Source organism: Lissotriton helveticus, chromosome 3_1 (genome assembly GCF_964261635.1).
Source record: "Lissotriton helveticus chromosome 3_1, aLisHel1.1, whole genome shotgun sequence".
Classification (NCBI taxonomy): Eukaryota; Metazoa; Chordata; class Amphibia; order Caudata; family Salamandridae; genus Lissotriton; species Lissotriton helveticus.
Window position 1 is genome coordinate 410,786,670 of NC_136061.1, and position 16,642 is coordinate 410,803,311.

General features: G+C 48.9%; 1 protein-coding gene across 2 annotated transcripts in view; it reads right to left on the bottom strand.

Moving 5' to 3' along the window:
* The window catches only part of ALS2 (alsin Rho guanine nucleotide exchange factor ALS2), a 1,284,778-nt gene that overhangs the window by 205,346 nt on the left and 1,062,790 nt on the right, over positions 1-16,642 (bottom strand). For both annotated transcript variants that reach the window (XM_078680222.1, XM_078680224.1), the window contains one exon: positions 10,308-10,465. In XM_078680222.1, coding sequence (XP_078536348.1) covers positions 10,308-10,465 — 158 coding nt within the window. The remainder of the gene's footprint in view (positions 1-10,307; positions 10,466-16,642) is intronic.

Consider the following 16,642-nt stretch of genomic DNA (forward strand, 5'->3'; position numbering starts at 1 on the left):
GATACTGGAGGACACACTGCTACAGGAAATGGGCATGGTACGAGTGGCAAACATTTCCACTCGAGGGTTGACCCACAGGGCAAAAAGAGTACAGACACTAATAGTGTTAGCAAGAGGATGGCAACTGAGGCTGTCAACCTTAATGTTCAGAATAACAGCCTGATGGTTGGCGGCAACCCAATCTGCCATGCTGGTATGCCCAAGACCAGAGTGTCAACACATTTTGACAGAGAACATGCGATCATATTGTTAATATGGATATTGATGCATCTGTCGCCAAAAAGGAACCATCGTCCTTATTAACAGAATCACCCGTTCTGAACTTCACATCTACCTTGACACACAAGTACGTGGTCAGGCAGGCCCTGCGACCTAGGCCTGGGATTACTAATTCATGGGTCACAGGTGGGAGGGTGTACAACTGGCAAGCAAACACTAGGACAAGGAACTCTTGATCAGTTCCATAGAAAAGGGCAACAACATTACAATCATCCAGGGAGATTGCCCCAATAAAGCACACATGGCCGGTGGAGGTACGCGCTAATAAAAACACCATAAAGTCAGATACCACTTAAGTTAGGAACACTTAGCCAATAAGGGCCTAGCACACATAGTGAACACGCGCTCCCCATGCTGGACACATTACACCACTGGCCACACTGTTCATGCAGGTCAAGACCCACCTGTAGTAACAATTGACCATTAATTTATGGCCCTAAAGGCAGCAACCAAATTTCTACACCATATATGGTATGCAGCAAACCGTTTACGGCTGTTCTAATATTGCATTTAAAATAGCCTCAAAATCAATGTAAATTAAAACAGCCCTCAGACCTAGTGCATGTAACTGTAGTTCTGGCTGAACTGTTCAATTAAACAAACTGTTCCTGGTTTGCCAAACGTCTCTGATCGTCTGTTTTTTAAGGAAATCCAATTCGAGCAACATTTCTCCTACCTGCTTCTTTATGTACCACATCACAGTCACATTGTGCAAGACCTGGACAGACTGACCAAGAGGGGAATGGAGGAAGGCTTTGAATGCTCTCTAAATCATCCACAGTTTTAGCAGTTTTTATATGCAATAACCGCTCTTCCGGACATCAGAAGCCTCTAATCTCCAGTTCCCCCACCCTCACTGTAGGAGGGATGCAGAAGTGCATCCCCTAAAATAGGTGCTCCTCCACCGAGCCAGATATACAGAAGTGTTGCAGTAGATCGCAATGGTGTCCAACAGATGTCCCCATGCTGGACCCACTGCCTGCAGAGGCACCAAAGGAGGGCCATCATGTGCCAGCATGCGTATGTGACCCAGAGCATGAAAGAAGTCAGCAGGCCAAGTAAACAAAGAATCATCAGGTATTGAATTTGAGCTCCATCTCGAAACATCAACTTAATATCCTGTACATCCCATGTCCCCCCAGGAGAAGGGAAAGCTAATGCAGCTGCTGTGTCCAGCTCAAGTCAAACAGCAGCGATGCAGTTATTTGCAGGTGTTGCAATGCCAAATGCAGCAAGCCAGATTTGAGCAGCCATTCATCCAGGTACAGGAATACAAAGCCTTCCGAGATAAGCTGCAACCACTGCCTTCACCTTGGTGAAGGTGCCAATGTCAGTCCAAATGTAAGGACCACAAACTGGTAGTGAGTAGACCTTGCCATGCATTGCAAGGACTGGTTTTCTGAAACCTCTCTGCCTACAAGCAGAGGTATGCTATCCAGGCTTAAGCTTCCAGTCACAGAGGAACCAGAACATGGACAGCATCATCAACTTTTCCTTACAGAGGTAAAGGTTCACAAGCTTGAGGTCTAGTATCATATGACAGCTGTCATTCTTGTGAACAAGAAAGTACTCAGAGCTACACCCCTAACCAAATTCATGCTTTGAAACCAACTCCACCACTCCTTACTTCTTTGTGCGGCAGGGCTTCTACAACCTGGTGCCGTATCTGGAGATGGTTTTCTGACTAAATGGACTGAGCAGCAGAGATGTGGGGAGGAGTGTGCTCAAAGGAAAGGCCATTCCCTTTCTACAATATGAACAGCTCACTAGTCCAATTTTATGGTCTTCCAGGCCTGTAAAAAGGAGGTCCTCCCACGGGCTGCACATACCCCTACCAGGTGAAGGTAAAGAGGCCTTCCAGGTGGAGCGGACCAAGTGGAAGAAGGCTGCTGCATGTGGCGGCACCTGCCTTTACTTCTGCCTCTGTAATGTTCAAGAAGCTGGTTCTGTTGCTTGGGAGGTTAAGAGAGCTGGCACTGACAATAATTGAAGCCCCTCAAGAAGCCTTGAAACGTTCTGAAACTGGCAGTAGTAACTCACTTGGACTCCAAGGAACGAGACGCCCCCTCTGCCTACCTTGAAACGTAGTAGTGTAGAATCTACCTTTTCTCCCAAAAAAGCCTCTCTCCACTGAACCGCATGTTTAGCAATGTTGTCTGGATCTCTGGCAACTGAATAGTCAATATCCAGATCGGCTCTGATGACCGGTCTAAAGGTGCCTGCCCATCATTAGCACCTCCACAAAGTGGTCCCTGAGATTGTATGGCAATATCCCACTAGGTGTGAGTATACCGCCTCATCAATCATAGTGCAGATCATCTTTCCTTTTCCCACCAGCTTTTTAGATTCCCTGTCTAATGGGCTGAAATCAGATTTTGCTTTGGGGAGCAGGAGTCCTGCACAACCATACTTTCTGGGTAAGGATGAGCAGACAAGAAAGCTGGCCTTCCAGAAGCTGGTCTGTATCATCTACTGCAGGTTATGCAGTTAGCTTTTTCCATGCAGCTGTCACCAGATCCCTGAAGGCCTCATTAAAAGGCAGTAACAGCTCAAAAGCAGAGGTTGCAGAACCTTTGTAAAGATGTTAGTTTAGTCTTCCACAATGTGCAGGATAACCTCCAGAACATCTGAAGCCTTTCCTAGAACAGCAGGAAAAAGATGCCACAGCAGTGAGAGCCGGCCCAAAGGGGCAACCCATCTAAATCTCTAGAGCAACATCCAGTCCACATGCATGTGTCATGCTGAATAATGCCAGGCTTCTGACTTCGGTGTGAAACAGCGTCAATGATTTCATGTACTGCTTGTCAATTACACTGGTGGAAAGTATTTCACTGTTCATGTGCCTTTTCTATCTCTATTATCCTTTGGGCTCCCCAATTTTGACTTCTGCTGGATACGCCTGGATTTGGGTAGAGGTACCATGTCACTAGTGCTAGACTCGGTGGTGCAGATGAGCAGCCAACTAGTGAATGCCGCTGCATCGGAATATTTCCACATGGGGCCAGAGGCGTTTCAAGAGGAACTATTGGACGTACTGTGCTGAGGGGGAACTTATGGGCCAATTAGAATGCAAGGGGGAAAACAATGTACCCAAAACATTCCCTTCCTGGCACTGCACACGCTGAGAAGTTTTTGTGAGCAAAAATCTCTGAAGAAACACTGACTAAATTAGGAGAGCACTCTGGATCTGCACTGAAGAGCAGGGAATGAAAGTAACAGTCGATGATACGATTTGGTGTGTGCTTCATAGCTCCAATGATGTCACCATGGTATCGCTTCCGGAGCAGAGATGGAGCTATCACTCGCTACTGGTGTGGGAGAGCTATGGAAACGTTTCCAGATCCAGTATGGAGCTTGGGGATATTCAACAAGTGAGGAATTTGCAGGCAGAAGTATTCGCCAGAGGCTGTCTGCAGCCAAGACCTAAAAAATATAAGCTTTTAGATAATCTCAGTCACATCAATAACATGCTAGATAGCAGACAGTAGGAGTAGTTTCTGTCCTGTAACTCCAGTTCTGTAGTAGGGGTATCTCTGTTATAGTCATAATCTAGTGAATAATCCCGCCCATGTGCGCGGACCCCGGAGCAATCAAAAATAATCTCTTAAATTGTCAAAAAATGCAGAACTGCACAGATTTGAAGACAGATAATGCAGCCTATATCCACAGGCTACACTGTCCAGTACTTCAACTAGAAATTCCACCAAAAATCCACAAACAGCACAGCCTGTCCAGGTTTTTCCACGTAGAAAAACTTGCTTTTACCAGCAAAACCCTCAGGAATGATAGAGAGGAAGAAGTGGACAGACAAGCCCCATAGGTTGCCATTATGTGGCTCAGAACAGGATACTGTGCCTTTAAGAGAACCTTCCAGAACTCTCTCAGTATCCCAGAATGCACTGCAGGTCCCATTTACTTTCAGTTCTTTTTGAAGGCGTATAACGCCAGACCTGTAGCATTCCGAAAATAAACATTTGTCTCCACCGGGGAGGAGGGCGGACGCTTATGACTATAACAGAGATACCCCTACTACAGAACTGGAGTTACAGGACAGAAACTACTCCTTCTGTAGTAGGGGATCTCTGTGTATAGTCATAATCTAGTGAATAGAATGGCAAGCCCATTCCCACACCAAAGCGGCGGTGGAGAAAAAGAATAACACTACTACTGTGCAAACAGATTTCGCAGCGAAGCCTGCCCAACCTGAGCGTCTGTTCTGGCATCAGTATCCAGACAGTAATGCTTAGCAAAGGTATGGACAGACTTCCAAGTGGCCGCCTTGCAGATTTCTGCAATAGGAACATTACGAAGCAAAGCCGTCGTGCAGCTATGCCCCTGGTTGAATGAGCCTTAGGCTTACCCCCTAAGGTCTTATTAGCCTTTTGGTAACACAACTGTATACAGGACACAATCAACCTGGAGATGGACTGTTTCGAGGTAGCAAGACCGGTCCAGACTGATCCATAATTGATAAACAATTGGTCTGACCTACGAATATCTTTGGTTTTATCCAGATAACATTTCAATACCCTCCTAACATCCAGGGAATGCAGAGAACTTTCCGCTGGAGACGAAGGATTCTGAAAAAACGTAGGCAACATTATGGTCTGGTTCACATGGAAATCAGAGATAACCTTTGGAAGAAATTTAGGGTGAGTACGCATAACAACCTTAGCAGCATGAAATACAGTATAAGGTTCTTGGCAACACAACGCCTGAATTTCACTCACCCTGCGGGCCGATGTAATGGCCACGAGGAACGACGCCTTCCAGGACAGGTGCTGCAACGAAGCCTTATGAATAGGTTCAAAAGGCTCCTTCATCAATCTGGACAGCACCACATTCAACTCCCATGAAGGCGAAGGAAGCCGGACAGGAGGGAACACTTTCTTCAAGCCTTCCAAAAAATCCTTGATCACAGGGATCTGGAAGAAGGAAGTCTGTGAAGGGCATTTCCTGTAGGCAGTCAGCGCAGCAAGATGAACCTTAATGGAATGGACATTAAGGCCAGACTGCGCCAAATGTGGAAGATACGGAAGGATGATATCTTCCTTACACGTCGTTGGGTCATAGTTCTTGGACTTGCACCAGATACAAAATCTCTTCTACTTGTACGCATAGGAAGTCCTAGTGGAAGGTCGCTTAGCCTCCTTCAGTATGTCCATACAATCTTTTGGTAGATTCAAATGGCCATATTGCACTATCTCAGGAGCCATGCCGCCAAACTCAAAGACGAGAGGTTGGGGTGCACCATCTGCCCCCGAACTTCGTGAGAAGGTCCGGCCGGCACGGCAGCAGTATGTGAGGAAGGAGAGACCGGTGAAGCAGGTCCGGGAACCACCACTGCCTGGGCCATTCCGGGGAAATCAGGATCATCCGCGCCCTGGACTGGGACAGCTTGATGAGCACCACCGGAATCAGGGGAATGGGTGGAAAAGCGTACAGAAAGCTGTTCGACCAGTTGATCCATAACGCATTCCCCAGCGTCCCCTGCTGGTAGTACCTGGAGGCGAAGTCTCGGCATTTGCTGTTTTCGGCGGTGGCGAACAGATCTACGTCTGGAGTCCCCCACCTTGTGAAGACTTCTCCTAGTACTTCGTCGTTTATGACCCATTCATGGTTTTCCTGAATCAGTCTGCTCAGTGCGTCTGCCTGAACATTCTGCACACCTGGCAGATGAGTAGCCGTTATCGTCAGTCCTCTGGCAAGAAGCCAGTGCCAGATCGCCTGCGCCTCCTGCGACAGGGTGCGCGATCTTGAGCCCCCCTGCTTATTGAGGTAATACATCGTGGTTGTATTGTCCGTCTGCACAAGCAGAGTTTTGGTCTGGAAGGACGGATGAAAGGCCTTCAGTGCCAAGTGAACAGCTCTGAGTTCCAGGAAATTGATGTGATACGTGGACTCCGTCGGGGACCACGTTCTCTGTATCTGTAAGTCTCCAGAGTGCGCCCCCCAGCCGTGGAGAGACGCTTCCGTCATGATAGTCTGCGTGGGAATGTCCTTGTGGAAGGGAACCCCTCTGAGGAGATTCTCCGCTGAACACCGCCACTTCAGAGACTGAAGAGCATGCAGCAACAGTCGTATCTTGTCGTCCCAAGAACCTTTCCTCTGATCCCACTGATCCTCCAAGCACTCCTGCAATGGTCTCATGTGCAGCCGTGCGTGTGGCGTGAGGAAGATACAAGAGGCCACCGACCACAGTAGAGAAGACACCGTCCTCACTGTTGTAGATGGAGCGGTCATAAGAGCCTGAGCCTTCCGAAGGAGTGATAATCCTCTCTCCTCCGAAGGAGACACGCTTGCTGACAGCATATTGATGGAGGCTCCCAAGTACTGAATGCACTGGACCGGAGTTGGGACAGACTTGGACATGTTGATGTGCAACCCCAGCTTGTTCAAGAGAATGCACGTCTTCTGGAAGTGCGATTGAGCTTCCGAGAAGGAGGAGGCCTTGATCAACCAATCGTCCAGGTACGGGTAGACAAACACCTTGTTCTTTCTCAGGTATGCAGCTACCACTGCCATGCACTTCGAGAATGTCCTGGGCGCAGATTTCAGCCCGAATGGCAGTACTGTGTACTGATAATGATTGGCGCCGACTTGGAATCGCAGGAACTTCCTGTGTTTGTGTCCAATGGGCACATGGAAGTACGCATCCTGTAGGTCTATAGCACATAGCCAGTCTCCCTGTTGCAGCTGAGGATAAATCTGATGCAACGACAGAATGCAAAACTTCTCTCTGCGAATCCACTTGTTTGCTTGCCGCAAATCCCGAATGGGCCTGAACTCGTTCTTGTCCTTCTTGCGAACCAGAAAGAACCGAGAGTACAGACCTCTTCCCCTTTGAGACAGAGGTACGTCTTCTATCGCCCTTTTCCTTAACAGGGTATCGGCCTCCGCCTGGAGCTCGCGCAGCTTAAACTGCGAGCTGACCGGTGGAATTGATGGAGGCGGGCTGGTGAACCGAAGACTGTATCCATTGCAAACAATATTCAGCACCCACTTGTCCTGAGTAATTTTTCTCCACTCTGCCAGGAAAAATTGAACGCTTCCCCCCACCGGAGCGTGTAACGGATGTAGGAGAAGTAACCGCTCAGGATCGAGACCCAGCTGGGACTTTGTTCGCTGCTGCGGACTGCTGGCCGCCTCTGCCCTTCTGTCGCTTCTGGAAGGGCCTCCGGAACTGCTGCTGCTGTTGTTGCTGCTGTCCCGAAGTCTGTCCACGCCCTCTGCCCTGCGCCCCAAACCGTCTCTGGAATGGGCGGTAGGTCTTTTTCTCCTTGGGCTTCTCCAACCCGACAGCCGTCAGGGTCTCGGTCTCCGCCTTCATGCGGGCCATCTCGTCATCCGCATGCTTGCCAAACAGGGTTTCCCCCGAGTAAGGCAGATTGGCCACCCGCTGATGAGCCTCCGGCTTGAGCGATGTAAGTCAGTACCCATGCGCCGCCAGAAGAGACACATCAGCAGCCGCGCTGATGAGCTGGTTCGACACCAGCATCCCCTCCTTCAAAGTCCTCTTTCTTCTCACGAGGAAGGGACTCAGCGAATTGCTGGAGGGACTCCCATAGGGCACGATCCTATCGCCCTAGCAACGCCGCAGCACTAGCCACTTTCAATGCAGTAGATGCCGTCCCACAGACCTTCCTGCCTGCCGAGTCTATCCATCGGCTCTCCTTATCAGGAGGTACAGTTGAAGACGGGGAGGTGGCATGCTGCTTCCTAGCCGCCGTCACTATGTCAGAGTCCGGTGTCGGATCCATCCGAAGAAAGGCCGGGTCAGAATCCGGGGCCCGGTACTTAAGGAGCCTGGAAGGAGCAGACTTCGTCACCGCGGGAGTGAGGAACAACTCCTCGGCGGGCTCTACCAATCCTGGTACTAGAGGCAGTAATGGTCGAGACAGGTGCTTTTTATGGAGCGTCTCGAAAATCACGGACGTCGTGGGAGTAGGCACTGTCACCGTGATGCCCAACTTAGCTGCACCCCTCAGTAGAACATCCTAGAACGTGCCGATGTCGTCCACTGGCGACACTCTCGTCCCAGGGGATTCCGACAAAGTCGGTGAGTAGGTTCTGGCCCCAGAAGTCGTGTGGGAACGTGATCTGCGCCTCCTGTGGCGTCGTCTTGATCTCGTTGACGACCTGTGACGACTCCGCGATCTCCCCCTCCGACCGGAACAAGAGCGCGATCTCCCTGGCTTCGGACGCTCCACCGGCCTCACCGGAGCAGGCGACCGTGGCCTGCCTGGGGGCCTCGGCTGAGGAGTCCCCTTAGGCGGAGTCGGGTATCGCGGCAGCGACACGGACCTCGGAGGAACCACAGGAGGTTCGTCAGTTGGAAGATGAGGCTGAGGCTGAGGTTGATGAGGAGGTGGAAGCGGGGGCGAAGTCCGCGGAGGAGGTTCCTTGGGCAAGGGGGGAGGGGGTGGAGTCGACATCGGTTAGGAGGTGTATATACCTCAGAGTACACCGAGCCCGGTGACTCTCCCTTCTTCTCAGGAGAGGGGATGTCCCCTACCGGCACCTGCCGCCGGCTAGAATGACTCCTGGCACCAGAACTCCTTCTGCGCCTCTTCGGCGTCGAAGAACGCCGCCCCGACGGCGACCGTCTGTCCCTCGACGGCGAACGCCCCCTTCTCCACAGCGAACGCCTCATTCTCGACGGCGAACGCCTCCTTCTCGACGGCGAGCGTCCCGTTCTCGACGGCGATCGCCTGTGCCTCGACGGCGACCGCCTTCGCCTCGACGACGAGCGACTCTTCGACGCCGAACGTCTGCAAGACTTCGACGTCATCCTCGACGTCATGGATCCCCTCGACGCCGACCTCCTCTTCTTCGCCAACGGCGAACGGCGGTGTCGCCTGGACGGCGAGCGCCGACGCCGGGCCACCTCTCGACATCGAAAACTCGCCGCCGACGATGAAATCGTCACTGGAGATCTCGACGGCGGTCTATTCAGTTCCCTCGGCGCCGAGCGTCGACGCCGCTTCGACCCAGAGATCTGGGGAGACGGGGAACAGACTGTTGTCATCCCTCTCGACGCCGTCGTCGGTGCTATCGACGCCGACGGAGAATGGGGACGCTTGCTGGTCTTCCTGCCCGTGGGGAGCCCCCCAGAGGCCTCAGCATGGGCAGAGGAAGTCTGCCCAGACCCACCTTGTGCTTTCAGTCTTCTGTCTTCCAGGCCTTGGAGCCTGATCTTCATCCTATCTCTCAGGGTCCTGGAAGAGATTCCCTGGCAAATGTCACACTCCTCTGGGACATGAGATGAGGGAAGGCAGATGATGCACACCTTGTGTGGGTCAGACTTGGCATTCTTCCTAGAACACTCTGGGCATTTGTCAAACAAAGCAGGCATTTTGACAAATAAAAGAGTGCTCAGAACACACACAAGGAAGAAAGCACCAAAGTACTTCAAATGAAAGCACTCAAATCTTGAAAATGTGAAAAAATCACCAAATAAACCCTTGAAAAGGGAGAGTTCAATGCTCCAGGGTCCTGCTAGCAGGAGCCGGAAAAAAGAACTGAAAGTAAATGGGACCTGCAGTGCATTCTGGGATACTGAGAGAGTTCTGGAAGGTTCTCTTAAAGGCACAGTATCCTGTTCTGAGCCACATAATGGCAGCCTATGGGGCTTGTCTGTCCACTTCTTCCTCTCTATCATTCCTGAGGGTTTTGCTGGTAAAAGCAAGTTTTTCTATGTGGAAAAACCTGGACAGGCTGTGCTGTTTGTGGATTTTTGGTGGAATTTCTAGTTGAAGCACTGGACAGTGTCGACTGTGGATATAGGCTGCATTATCTGTCTTTAAATTCTCTCTTAAGTGTCTGTGCAGTTCTGCATTTTTTGACAACTTAAGAGATTATTTTTGATTGCTCCGGGGTCCGCGCACATGGGCGGGACTATTCACTAGATTATGACTATACACAGAGATCCCCTACTACAGAACCACATTAGCACAGTACTGCTTTCAGGACACAATTTTAAGTCCTTCTTCCTGAAGTATGGCAGAGGGTGTGACCAGATTGCTCACCTCACCAACTGGAACATGCGTTTCAGGTATGACTCAATCTCTCTCACAGCCTCCTTCAACAGCCTGCGGTTGGTTCCAACACCCACATAGGTCATTCTGTACACTGCTACCAATGTCTCGACCAGTCTTCCTAGAGGATGAAGGGGTGTGTCGCAGGCCTGTGGAAAAAGAGGAAATAGCCAACCAGCATAGTGTTAATGAGTCAATCTCCATTTATTGCAGCTCAATATCAAGCAACGGCACACATACATTTAGAATCAAAGTGAATATAAATATTACCGGGGTGACAAGTCTAAAACTGTACGGTTGTGCTCTGTAGTTTTGTATGCAATTCAATCAGTAGTATTAGACATGCAATCAGCAGCTTTGAGGTACTTTATTTTAACCATGGGTGATGCACAGTATGAACTTGAAATGTTTCCTGACTAGATGCAAAGTTGGAGAGGTTTCAAAAGGAAGTTTGATATGTAAGTTCTATTTCTACTGGCGTGTCTCTTGGTGTGGCTGAGTATCATTGGTCACTTACTAGTAGGAATTGCTAATAAAGCCCAGAGGAATCTATACCAAATCATAATCACTGAACCGGCCCATCCACGTGTGGGACACTAAAGCATTTTGCTAAACATATATAAAAAAGTAGATATGTGCATATGGGCAAAGCTTTTCGGTAGAAAAGTTAAGAAACAAACAAATGCTTTTTGTTGCCTATTAACCATTTAAGTGCGGCTGATGGCCACTCTAACTCCCCGGTGCATCTGTCTGCCATTGGCAGACACTGGGGAGGGTTATAAAGGCGCATCTGCTGCTTCAGTGACGATCAGCGAGCAGGGCACACTGACATCATTTCAGTAAAAGGGAAAGTAAAATGAGCCAATGGGCTCGTTTTACTTTCACCAAATCAGTGCTAGAGGGCGTACCTCAGCACCCGAACACTTATTCCTTTGGGAGAGGTATCGTAGGAAAGGGGAGAATCTCCCCTTACCAAAGGTACCTTTGTCCGGTGGATCCCTGCTTGAAGATCGCCACAGAAGAGCAATTCTCATACAGGAATCCACACACAAGCCACAAAGAATAGGAGTAGAGGCCCCTTGGGCAAGGAGGGCTTGTGCTCCCTCCTGGAAACATATTATATTTCAGTCTTACTGCCCAGACGGGGGCAGAAAGCCCACCAGACAGTAAGGAAAGTTTATTTTGTAAACAATATAGGGATGGGGGCTGCCCACCATTTAAAAAAAATGTATTTTATTGATTTATCAACACAAACACATCCCCCCTACCAGGCTCATCATCAACAGGAGCCCGTTACTGGATACATTGCATAAAGTCAATTTCCACCGTTGAGTCGTATTCATATCATACGCAATATCACAATAAGCTTCCCAACCTCCACTCCTTATCTCGTATTTACACCGTTGCATGTATCCAATAAAGCCCACACTATAACAGGAGCCCATCTTGGCGCTCCCACAGTCATTTGCCTCTCCCTCCCACCTCCCGCTAACTCCCTTCCACTGGTGTGCTCTAATTATTCTAAGCCGAGGCCGAGTCCGGTTCTGGCACCGTCAGCCGCACCACTAGGGCTTCCCATGCCTGCGCCGTTTCCATCGCCTTCTCATTATTCGCTCTTCTAGCCTGTTGGAACCTGACCATACTCTCACTAGCCACCCAGGTTGCGAATTCCACCTTCCATCGCTCCATGCTAGGGCCCTGCTTGGATTTCCATTTTTCGGTAGTTCCCGTTTGGCCAACAGCAACCCCAGATCAATGAAATTGCTCGTAACCTTATTTCTCGCTGTATGAGGAAATCAGTGCAGTATGCATACTCCCATATCGGGTTCTATCTGCCTATCTGTCACTTCACACAGAGCCTCAACCACCTCCTTCCAATATGTCCCTAGCTGCAGGCAACTCCACATCATGTGCTGAAAGTCTGCCGCACTCAAGTGACATCTAGGGCAGCATGCTGATTCCACGTTAAAGTATTTATTTATCCGCCCGAGGATTAAGTACGCCCTATGTATAACATAGAAATGGTTAAGTTGGAATCTAGCATTTCGCGTGCCCTTCCACGCCCGTTCCACTAGTTTGGCCTGTGTTGGTTCAGTTAACTCCTTGCCCAGGTCTCCCATCCATTTTTCTTGCAGCTGGGTCAGCGGTTTAAGCCCCTCCTCAATCAGTCGTCTGTACAGGCACGTAATTGCCTACACCGTCCCCGTCGCCATTACTACATACTGGCATGTCAGAGATGTGGGTGGTTCTAGCAGCCCTTCCCCCCAGTATTTCTGAATTGCTGATATCAGAGCAGCATGCAGAAGGAAGTCACCCCTAAGCAATCCGTATCAGTCCTGCAGTGCCTGGTAAGGCAGGAGAGCTCCCTCCGCCTACAAGTCGCCGATCATCTGCAAACCCAATCCCTCCCATTCAGCTAGCTTCGACCAATCCCCTCCGCGCGGGAAGGCCGTGCACATCTCGAGAGGTATCTCCGGTGCATATGGGCGGACGCAGCTTCCCTCACTCCTGCTTCTATTCCAACACGATCTCAGGGCTTTCGCCACAATGGTCAATGAGTCCGCTCTCAGTCTCTGGCCTAGGATCATAAAGGACCGAACATGTCGTGGTAACCATCGATCCTCTAGGCCGTCCGGCCCCCGAAACTCTCGAGCGACCGCTTGCGTGAGCCATTGCAGCTGGGCCGCTAAGTAATATAGTTCAAAGTACGGGACTGCCCATCCCCCCTCTGCTCTAGGTCTCATTATTGTGGTCAGGGCCACCTGTCTCCTACCACTCCCCCATAGAAACCCCCCCGATCATAGTTTTGAGTGTCCTGAACACCCGGATGGGGGCTGTCCACCATAGACATGGCTATGCCCTCACCCCAAGTAAATAGGGCAACAGTCTTTCTGCCCCTACTGGGGGGCAGATGGGGGTATTTACTGCCAATCTGCCTGTGGGGGGGGGAGGGGGAGGGAGGGGGTGGCGAAAGCTTACTGGATGGCAGGGATATTTTTATTTATATATAAGCAGAGGCCAGCATGGGCCTTATCATGGACCCACCCCGAATAAATGGGGCAACAGCCTTCTGCCCCCCTCCGGGAGGAAGATGATGATAATTACCCCCGTTCTGCCCTGCAGGGGAGGCAGAGTACACTAGACACCAGTGTAAGTTTAAAATGCAATATATTTAGGGGTTTGGTCTGCCCACAACAGGCATGGCTATGCCCCCACCCAAAATAAATATGGCAACAGTCTTTCCCCAGATCTGCCCACCCTTCCAGGCGTCAGAAAGACCAATAGACTCTAGGGGTCTTGTTTTTATCAAAATATAGGAATGGGAGCTGCCCATAATGGGCATGGCATGGCCATGCCCCCACCCCACATAAATTGGGCAACAGCCTTTCTGACACCTGCAGGCAGATGAGGTAATTACCCACAATCTGGCCCAGGAGGGGCAGAAATCCCACTAGCTGCCAGGGAAATTTGATGAGGTTCCACCAGGGATTTCGCCTTTGGGGCAAAAGAAAGTGGGGCGGGTGTTGCACTCTAGCATTTGCCACACCCCATCCCCAAAAGAAACAAATTGTTCTTTTCCCTACCCTCCCTCCGGGGCAGACCCGAGGTGTGCCCCCAATTTGCCCCTGGGAGGTAGAAGTCCTACTGTATGGCAGGAATATATATCTTTTAATAAAATAAGGGTATGGGTCTTGCCCACCGTAACATCAAGCCCCGACCTCAACCCTAAAACCTCAACAGTCTTACTGCTCTGCTGAGGACTAAAGCATCCCATCCCAATGGCAAGTGAAAAGACATTTGATTCTTTTGGGTGTTGTTTTTGTTTTTACATATGGGTCTGGAGAGTGTGGCCAACTCCCAATATCATCCCACTTTCAATGGTGAACTGTGGCGATTTTTGGTCTTTGGTAGGCTGCCACCTTGTAAAACCTACCAGATCCAGACAGTTCTGAACACTAGACATTCAGGGGAGTCCAGGGTGATGTGCTTCACATGCATCCCACACACTTTCATACCCACAATGCCCTGCAAACCTCAAAGTTTTCCTCACTTTTCTGTGAGGAAAAATTCTAGAATCTACGGGGTTACCCAAAGTTTGAGGTTTGTTATGGATTATGGGTAAAAAAAACCCTGGTGGAAGCCACAGAAGTCATTCCATCCTGAATTGCCCCAGATATCCAGGTTCGGTTTTGGGCTGCTTCTTGCGGCAGGCAATAGACCTACCCACGCAAGTGAAGTGCCATTTTATGTCTGCACGGGTTTCAGGGCAAAACAACCTGGTGAGAGCCATGCAAGTCACCACATCCTGGATTTCCATAGGTGTCCAGTTTGTAAAAATGTCAAGGTTCACAAGGCTTTCCTTGGTGCCGGCTGGACTAGGGCCCAAAATCCAAAGGTACCCACTTTGAAAAAAGAGTCATGTTTCAGTAAAGTAATTTGATATGTCCATGTTGCATTTTGGGCTGTTTCTTGTCACAGGCACTAGGCCTACAAGTGAGGTACCATTTTTATCAGAAGACATATGAGAGCATAGAATAGTAGAATATTTGTTATTACCAATTGGATTTTGCTGCCTTTGTGCTTTCCAAGACAGTGTGCAAGAAAGAAAACATTTTGAAAAATATCCTCTAAATCATATGCTTATACGGATACCCACAAATTCACTGCTCCTAAGCTCCATATTTTGGGCCCATTTCAGAAATACATAGGTTTCCTTGATACCCATTTTTCACCATATCAATTGGTCTACACAGATATTGCGCGGTGCAGTTCAGTTGTTGGCTCGGAGTACCTTGGGTTTTTTCCTACTCTTTTTCAATATTTCGTTATTTCAATAGTTAGTTTCCACACATATGACCCGTTGTGGAATTTATTTTGTCTACTTTTCAGAAACATATAGCTTGCCTAGATCACCCATGGGTTTCACACTAGTTTCCACGACAAACTTGAAGTAGGTTGAAAGCACACAACATGGGATACCTCTTTGAAAAATAGGCTACCTCTTCGAGAAATGCCAAAACTGTAAAAAAAAAAAAGATTTTGGGGATTCAGCTGTGCAGGTTCCTGAAAGCTGGTGACACAGCAAATAATTTTTAGGAAACAAAACAGAACACTTGTTTTCCTATTTTTCCCAAAAAACTCAAAGTGTAGCTATATTTTGGCTATTTTCTCACCCCCTTCATGGGAATCCACAAACTCTGGTACCTTTCAAATTTCCAGGAAGTTGGAAAAAAGGATGCAAATTTGTTGTGGATAACTTATGTGGACACAAAGTTATGGAGGCATAAGCACAAACTACAGACAACTAGTCAAAAAAAGGGCTCACTACTGGGTTGAGAAATGTCCAGCAGTTAAGGGGTTAAAGACAAAAATGGACACACTAAATTCTGCACTGAAAAAGGCCTCCAGTTAAAGGAATAGTATATACATTAAGAAAAATGATCAGAAAGGAAAATGCTACTTACCAGTATGCATCTGTTCTTGGCATGTAGAGCTGCAGAGTTACACACTATGCATAGATGGCCACCTAGTGTTGGGCTCGGATGTTTGCGGTTTGTTTTGTTGTAGAAAGTCTTTTGGAGTCACGAGATAGGTGACTCCACCTTAGGTTGATACTGCGCCTGGACATCGGCTCCATCCCCAGATTGTTTTTTGCCATTAGGGAAGTGATGGAGCTGTACAAGAAGTAGTGATGTCCATGTGATTTGTATCTAATTAAGATAATACTGGAACAAATAAAGGTAGCCGGGGAGGCGGGTGGGCGTGTGTAACTCTGCAGCTCTACATGCCAAGAACAGATGCTTACTGGTAAGTAGCATTTTCCGTTCGAGGCATATGAGCTGCAGATTACACACTATGCATAGATTGTATAGCAGTACCCACACCTAGCGGCAACCACCCATATCTGTTGCAGTTGTTTGAAACAGTGTTTTTAATACAGCCTGGCCCACAGTGGCTTGTTGTTTAGTTTGCATATCTACACAATACTGCTGTGTGAATGTGTGCGGTGTAAGCCATGTAGCTGCTTTGCATATGTCATCTAAGGGGATGTTCCCTAAGAATGCCATTGAAGCCCCCATCTTTCTTGTTGAGTGGGCTTTTGGAGGAATTGTTAACGTGCGTTTTGCTTTTTGGTAAAAAATTAGTATACATTTAACTATCCATCTGGCGATCCCTGATTTTGATATAGGGTTGCCTTTTTGTGGTGGCGAAAAAGACACAAAAAGTTGTTTTGTTTTACGAAAAGATTATGTTCTTTCGATATAGTACCGCAGTGCTCTTTTAACGTCTAAGGTGTGTAGAGCCCTTTCTGCGACTGTTTGAGG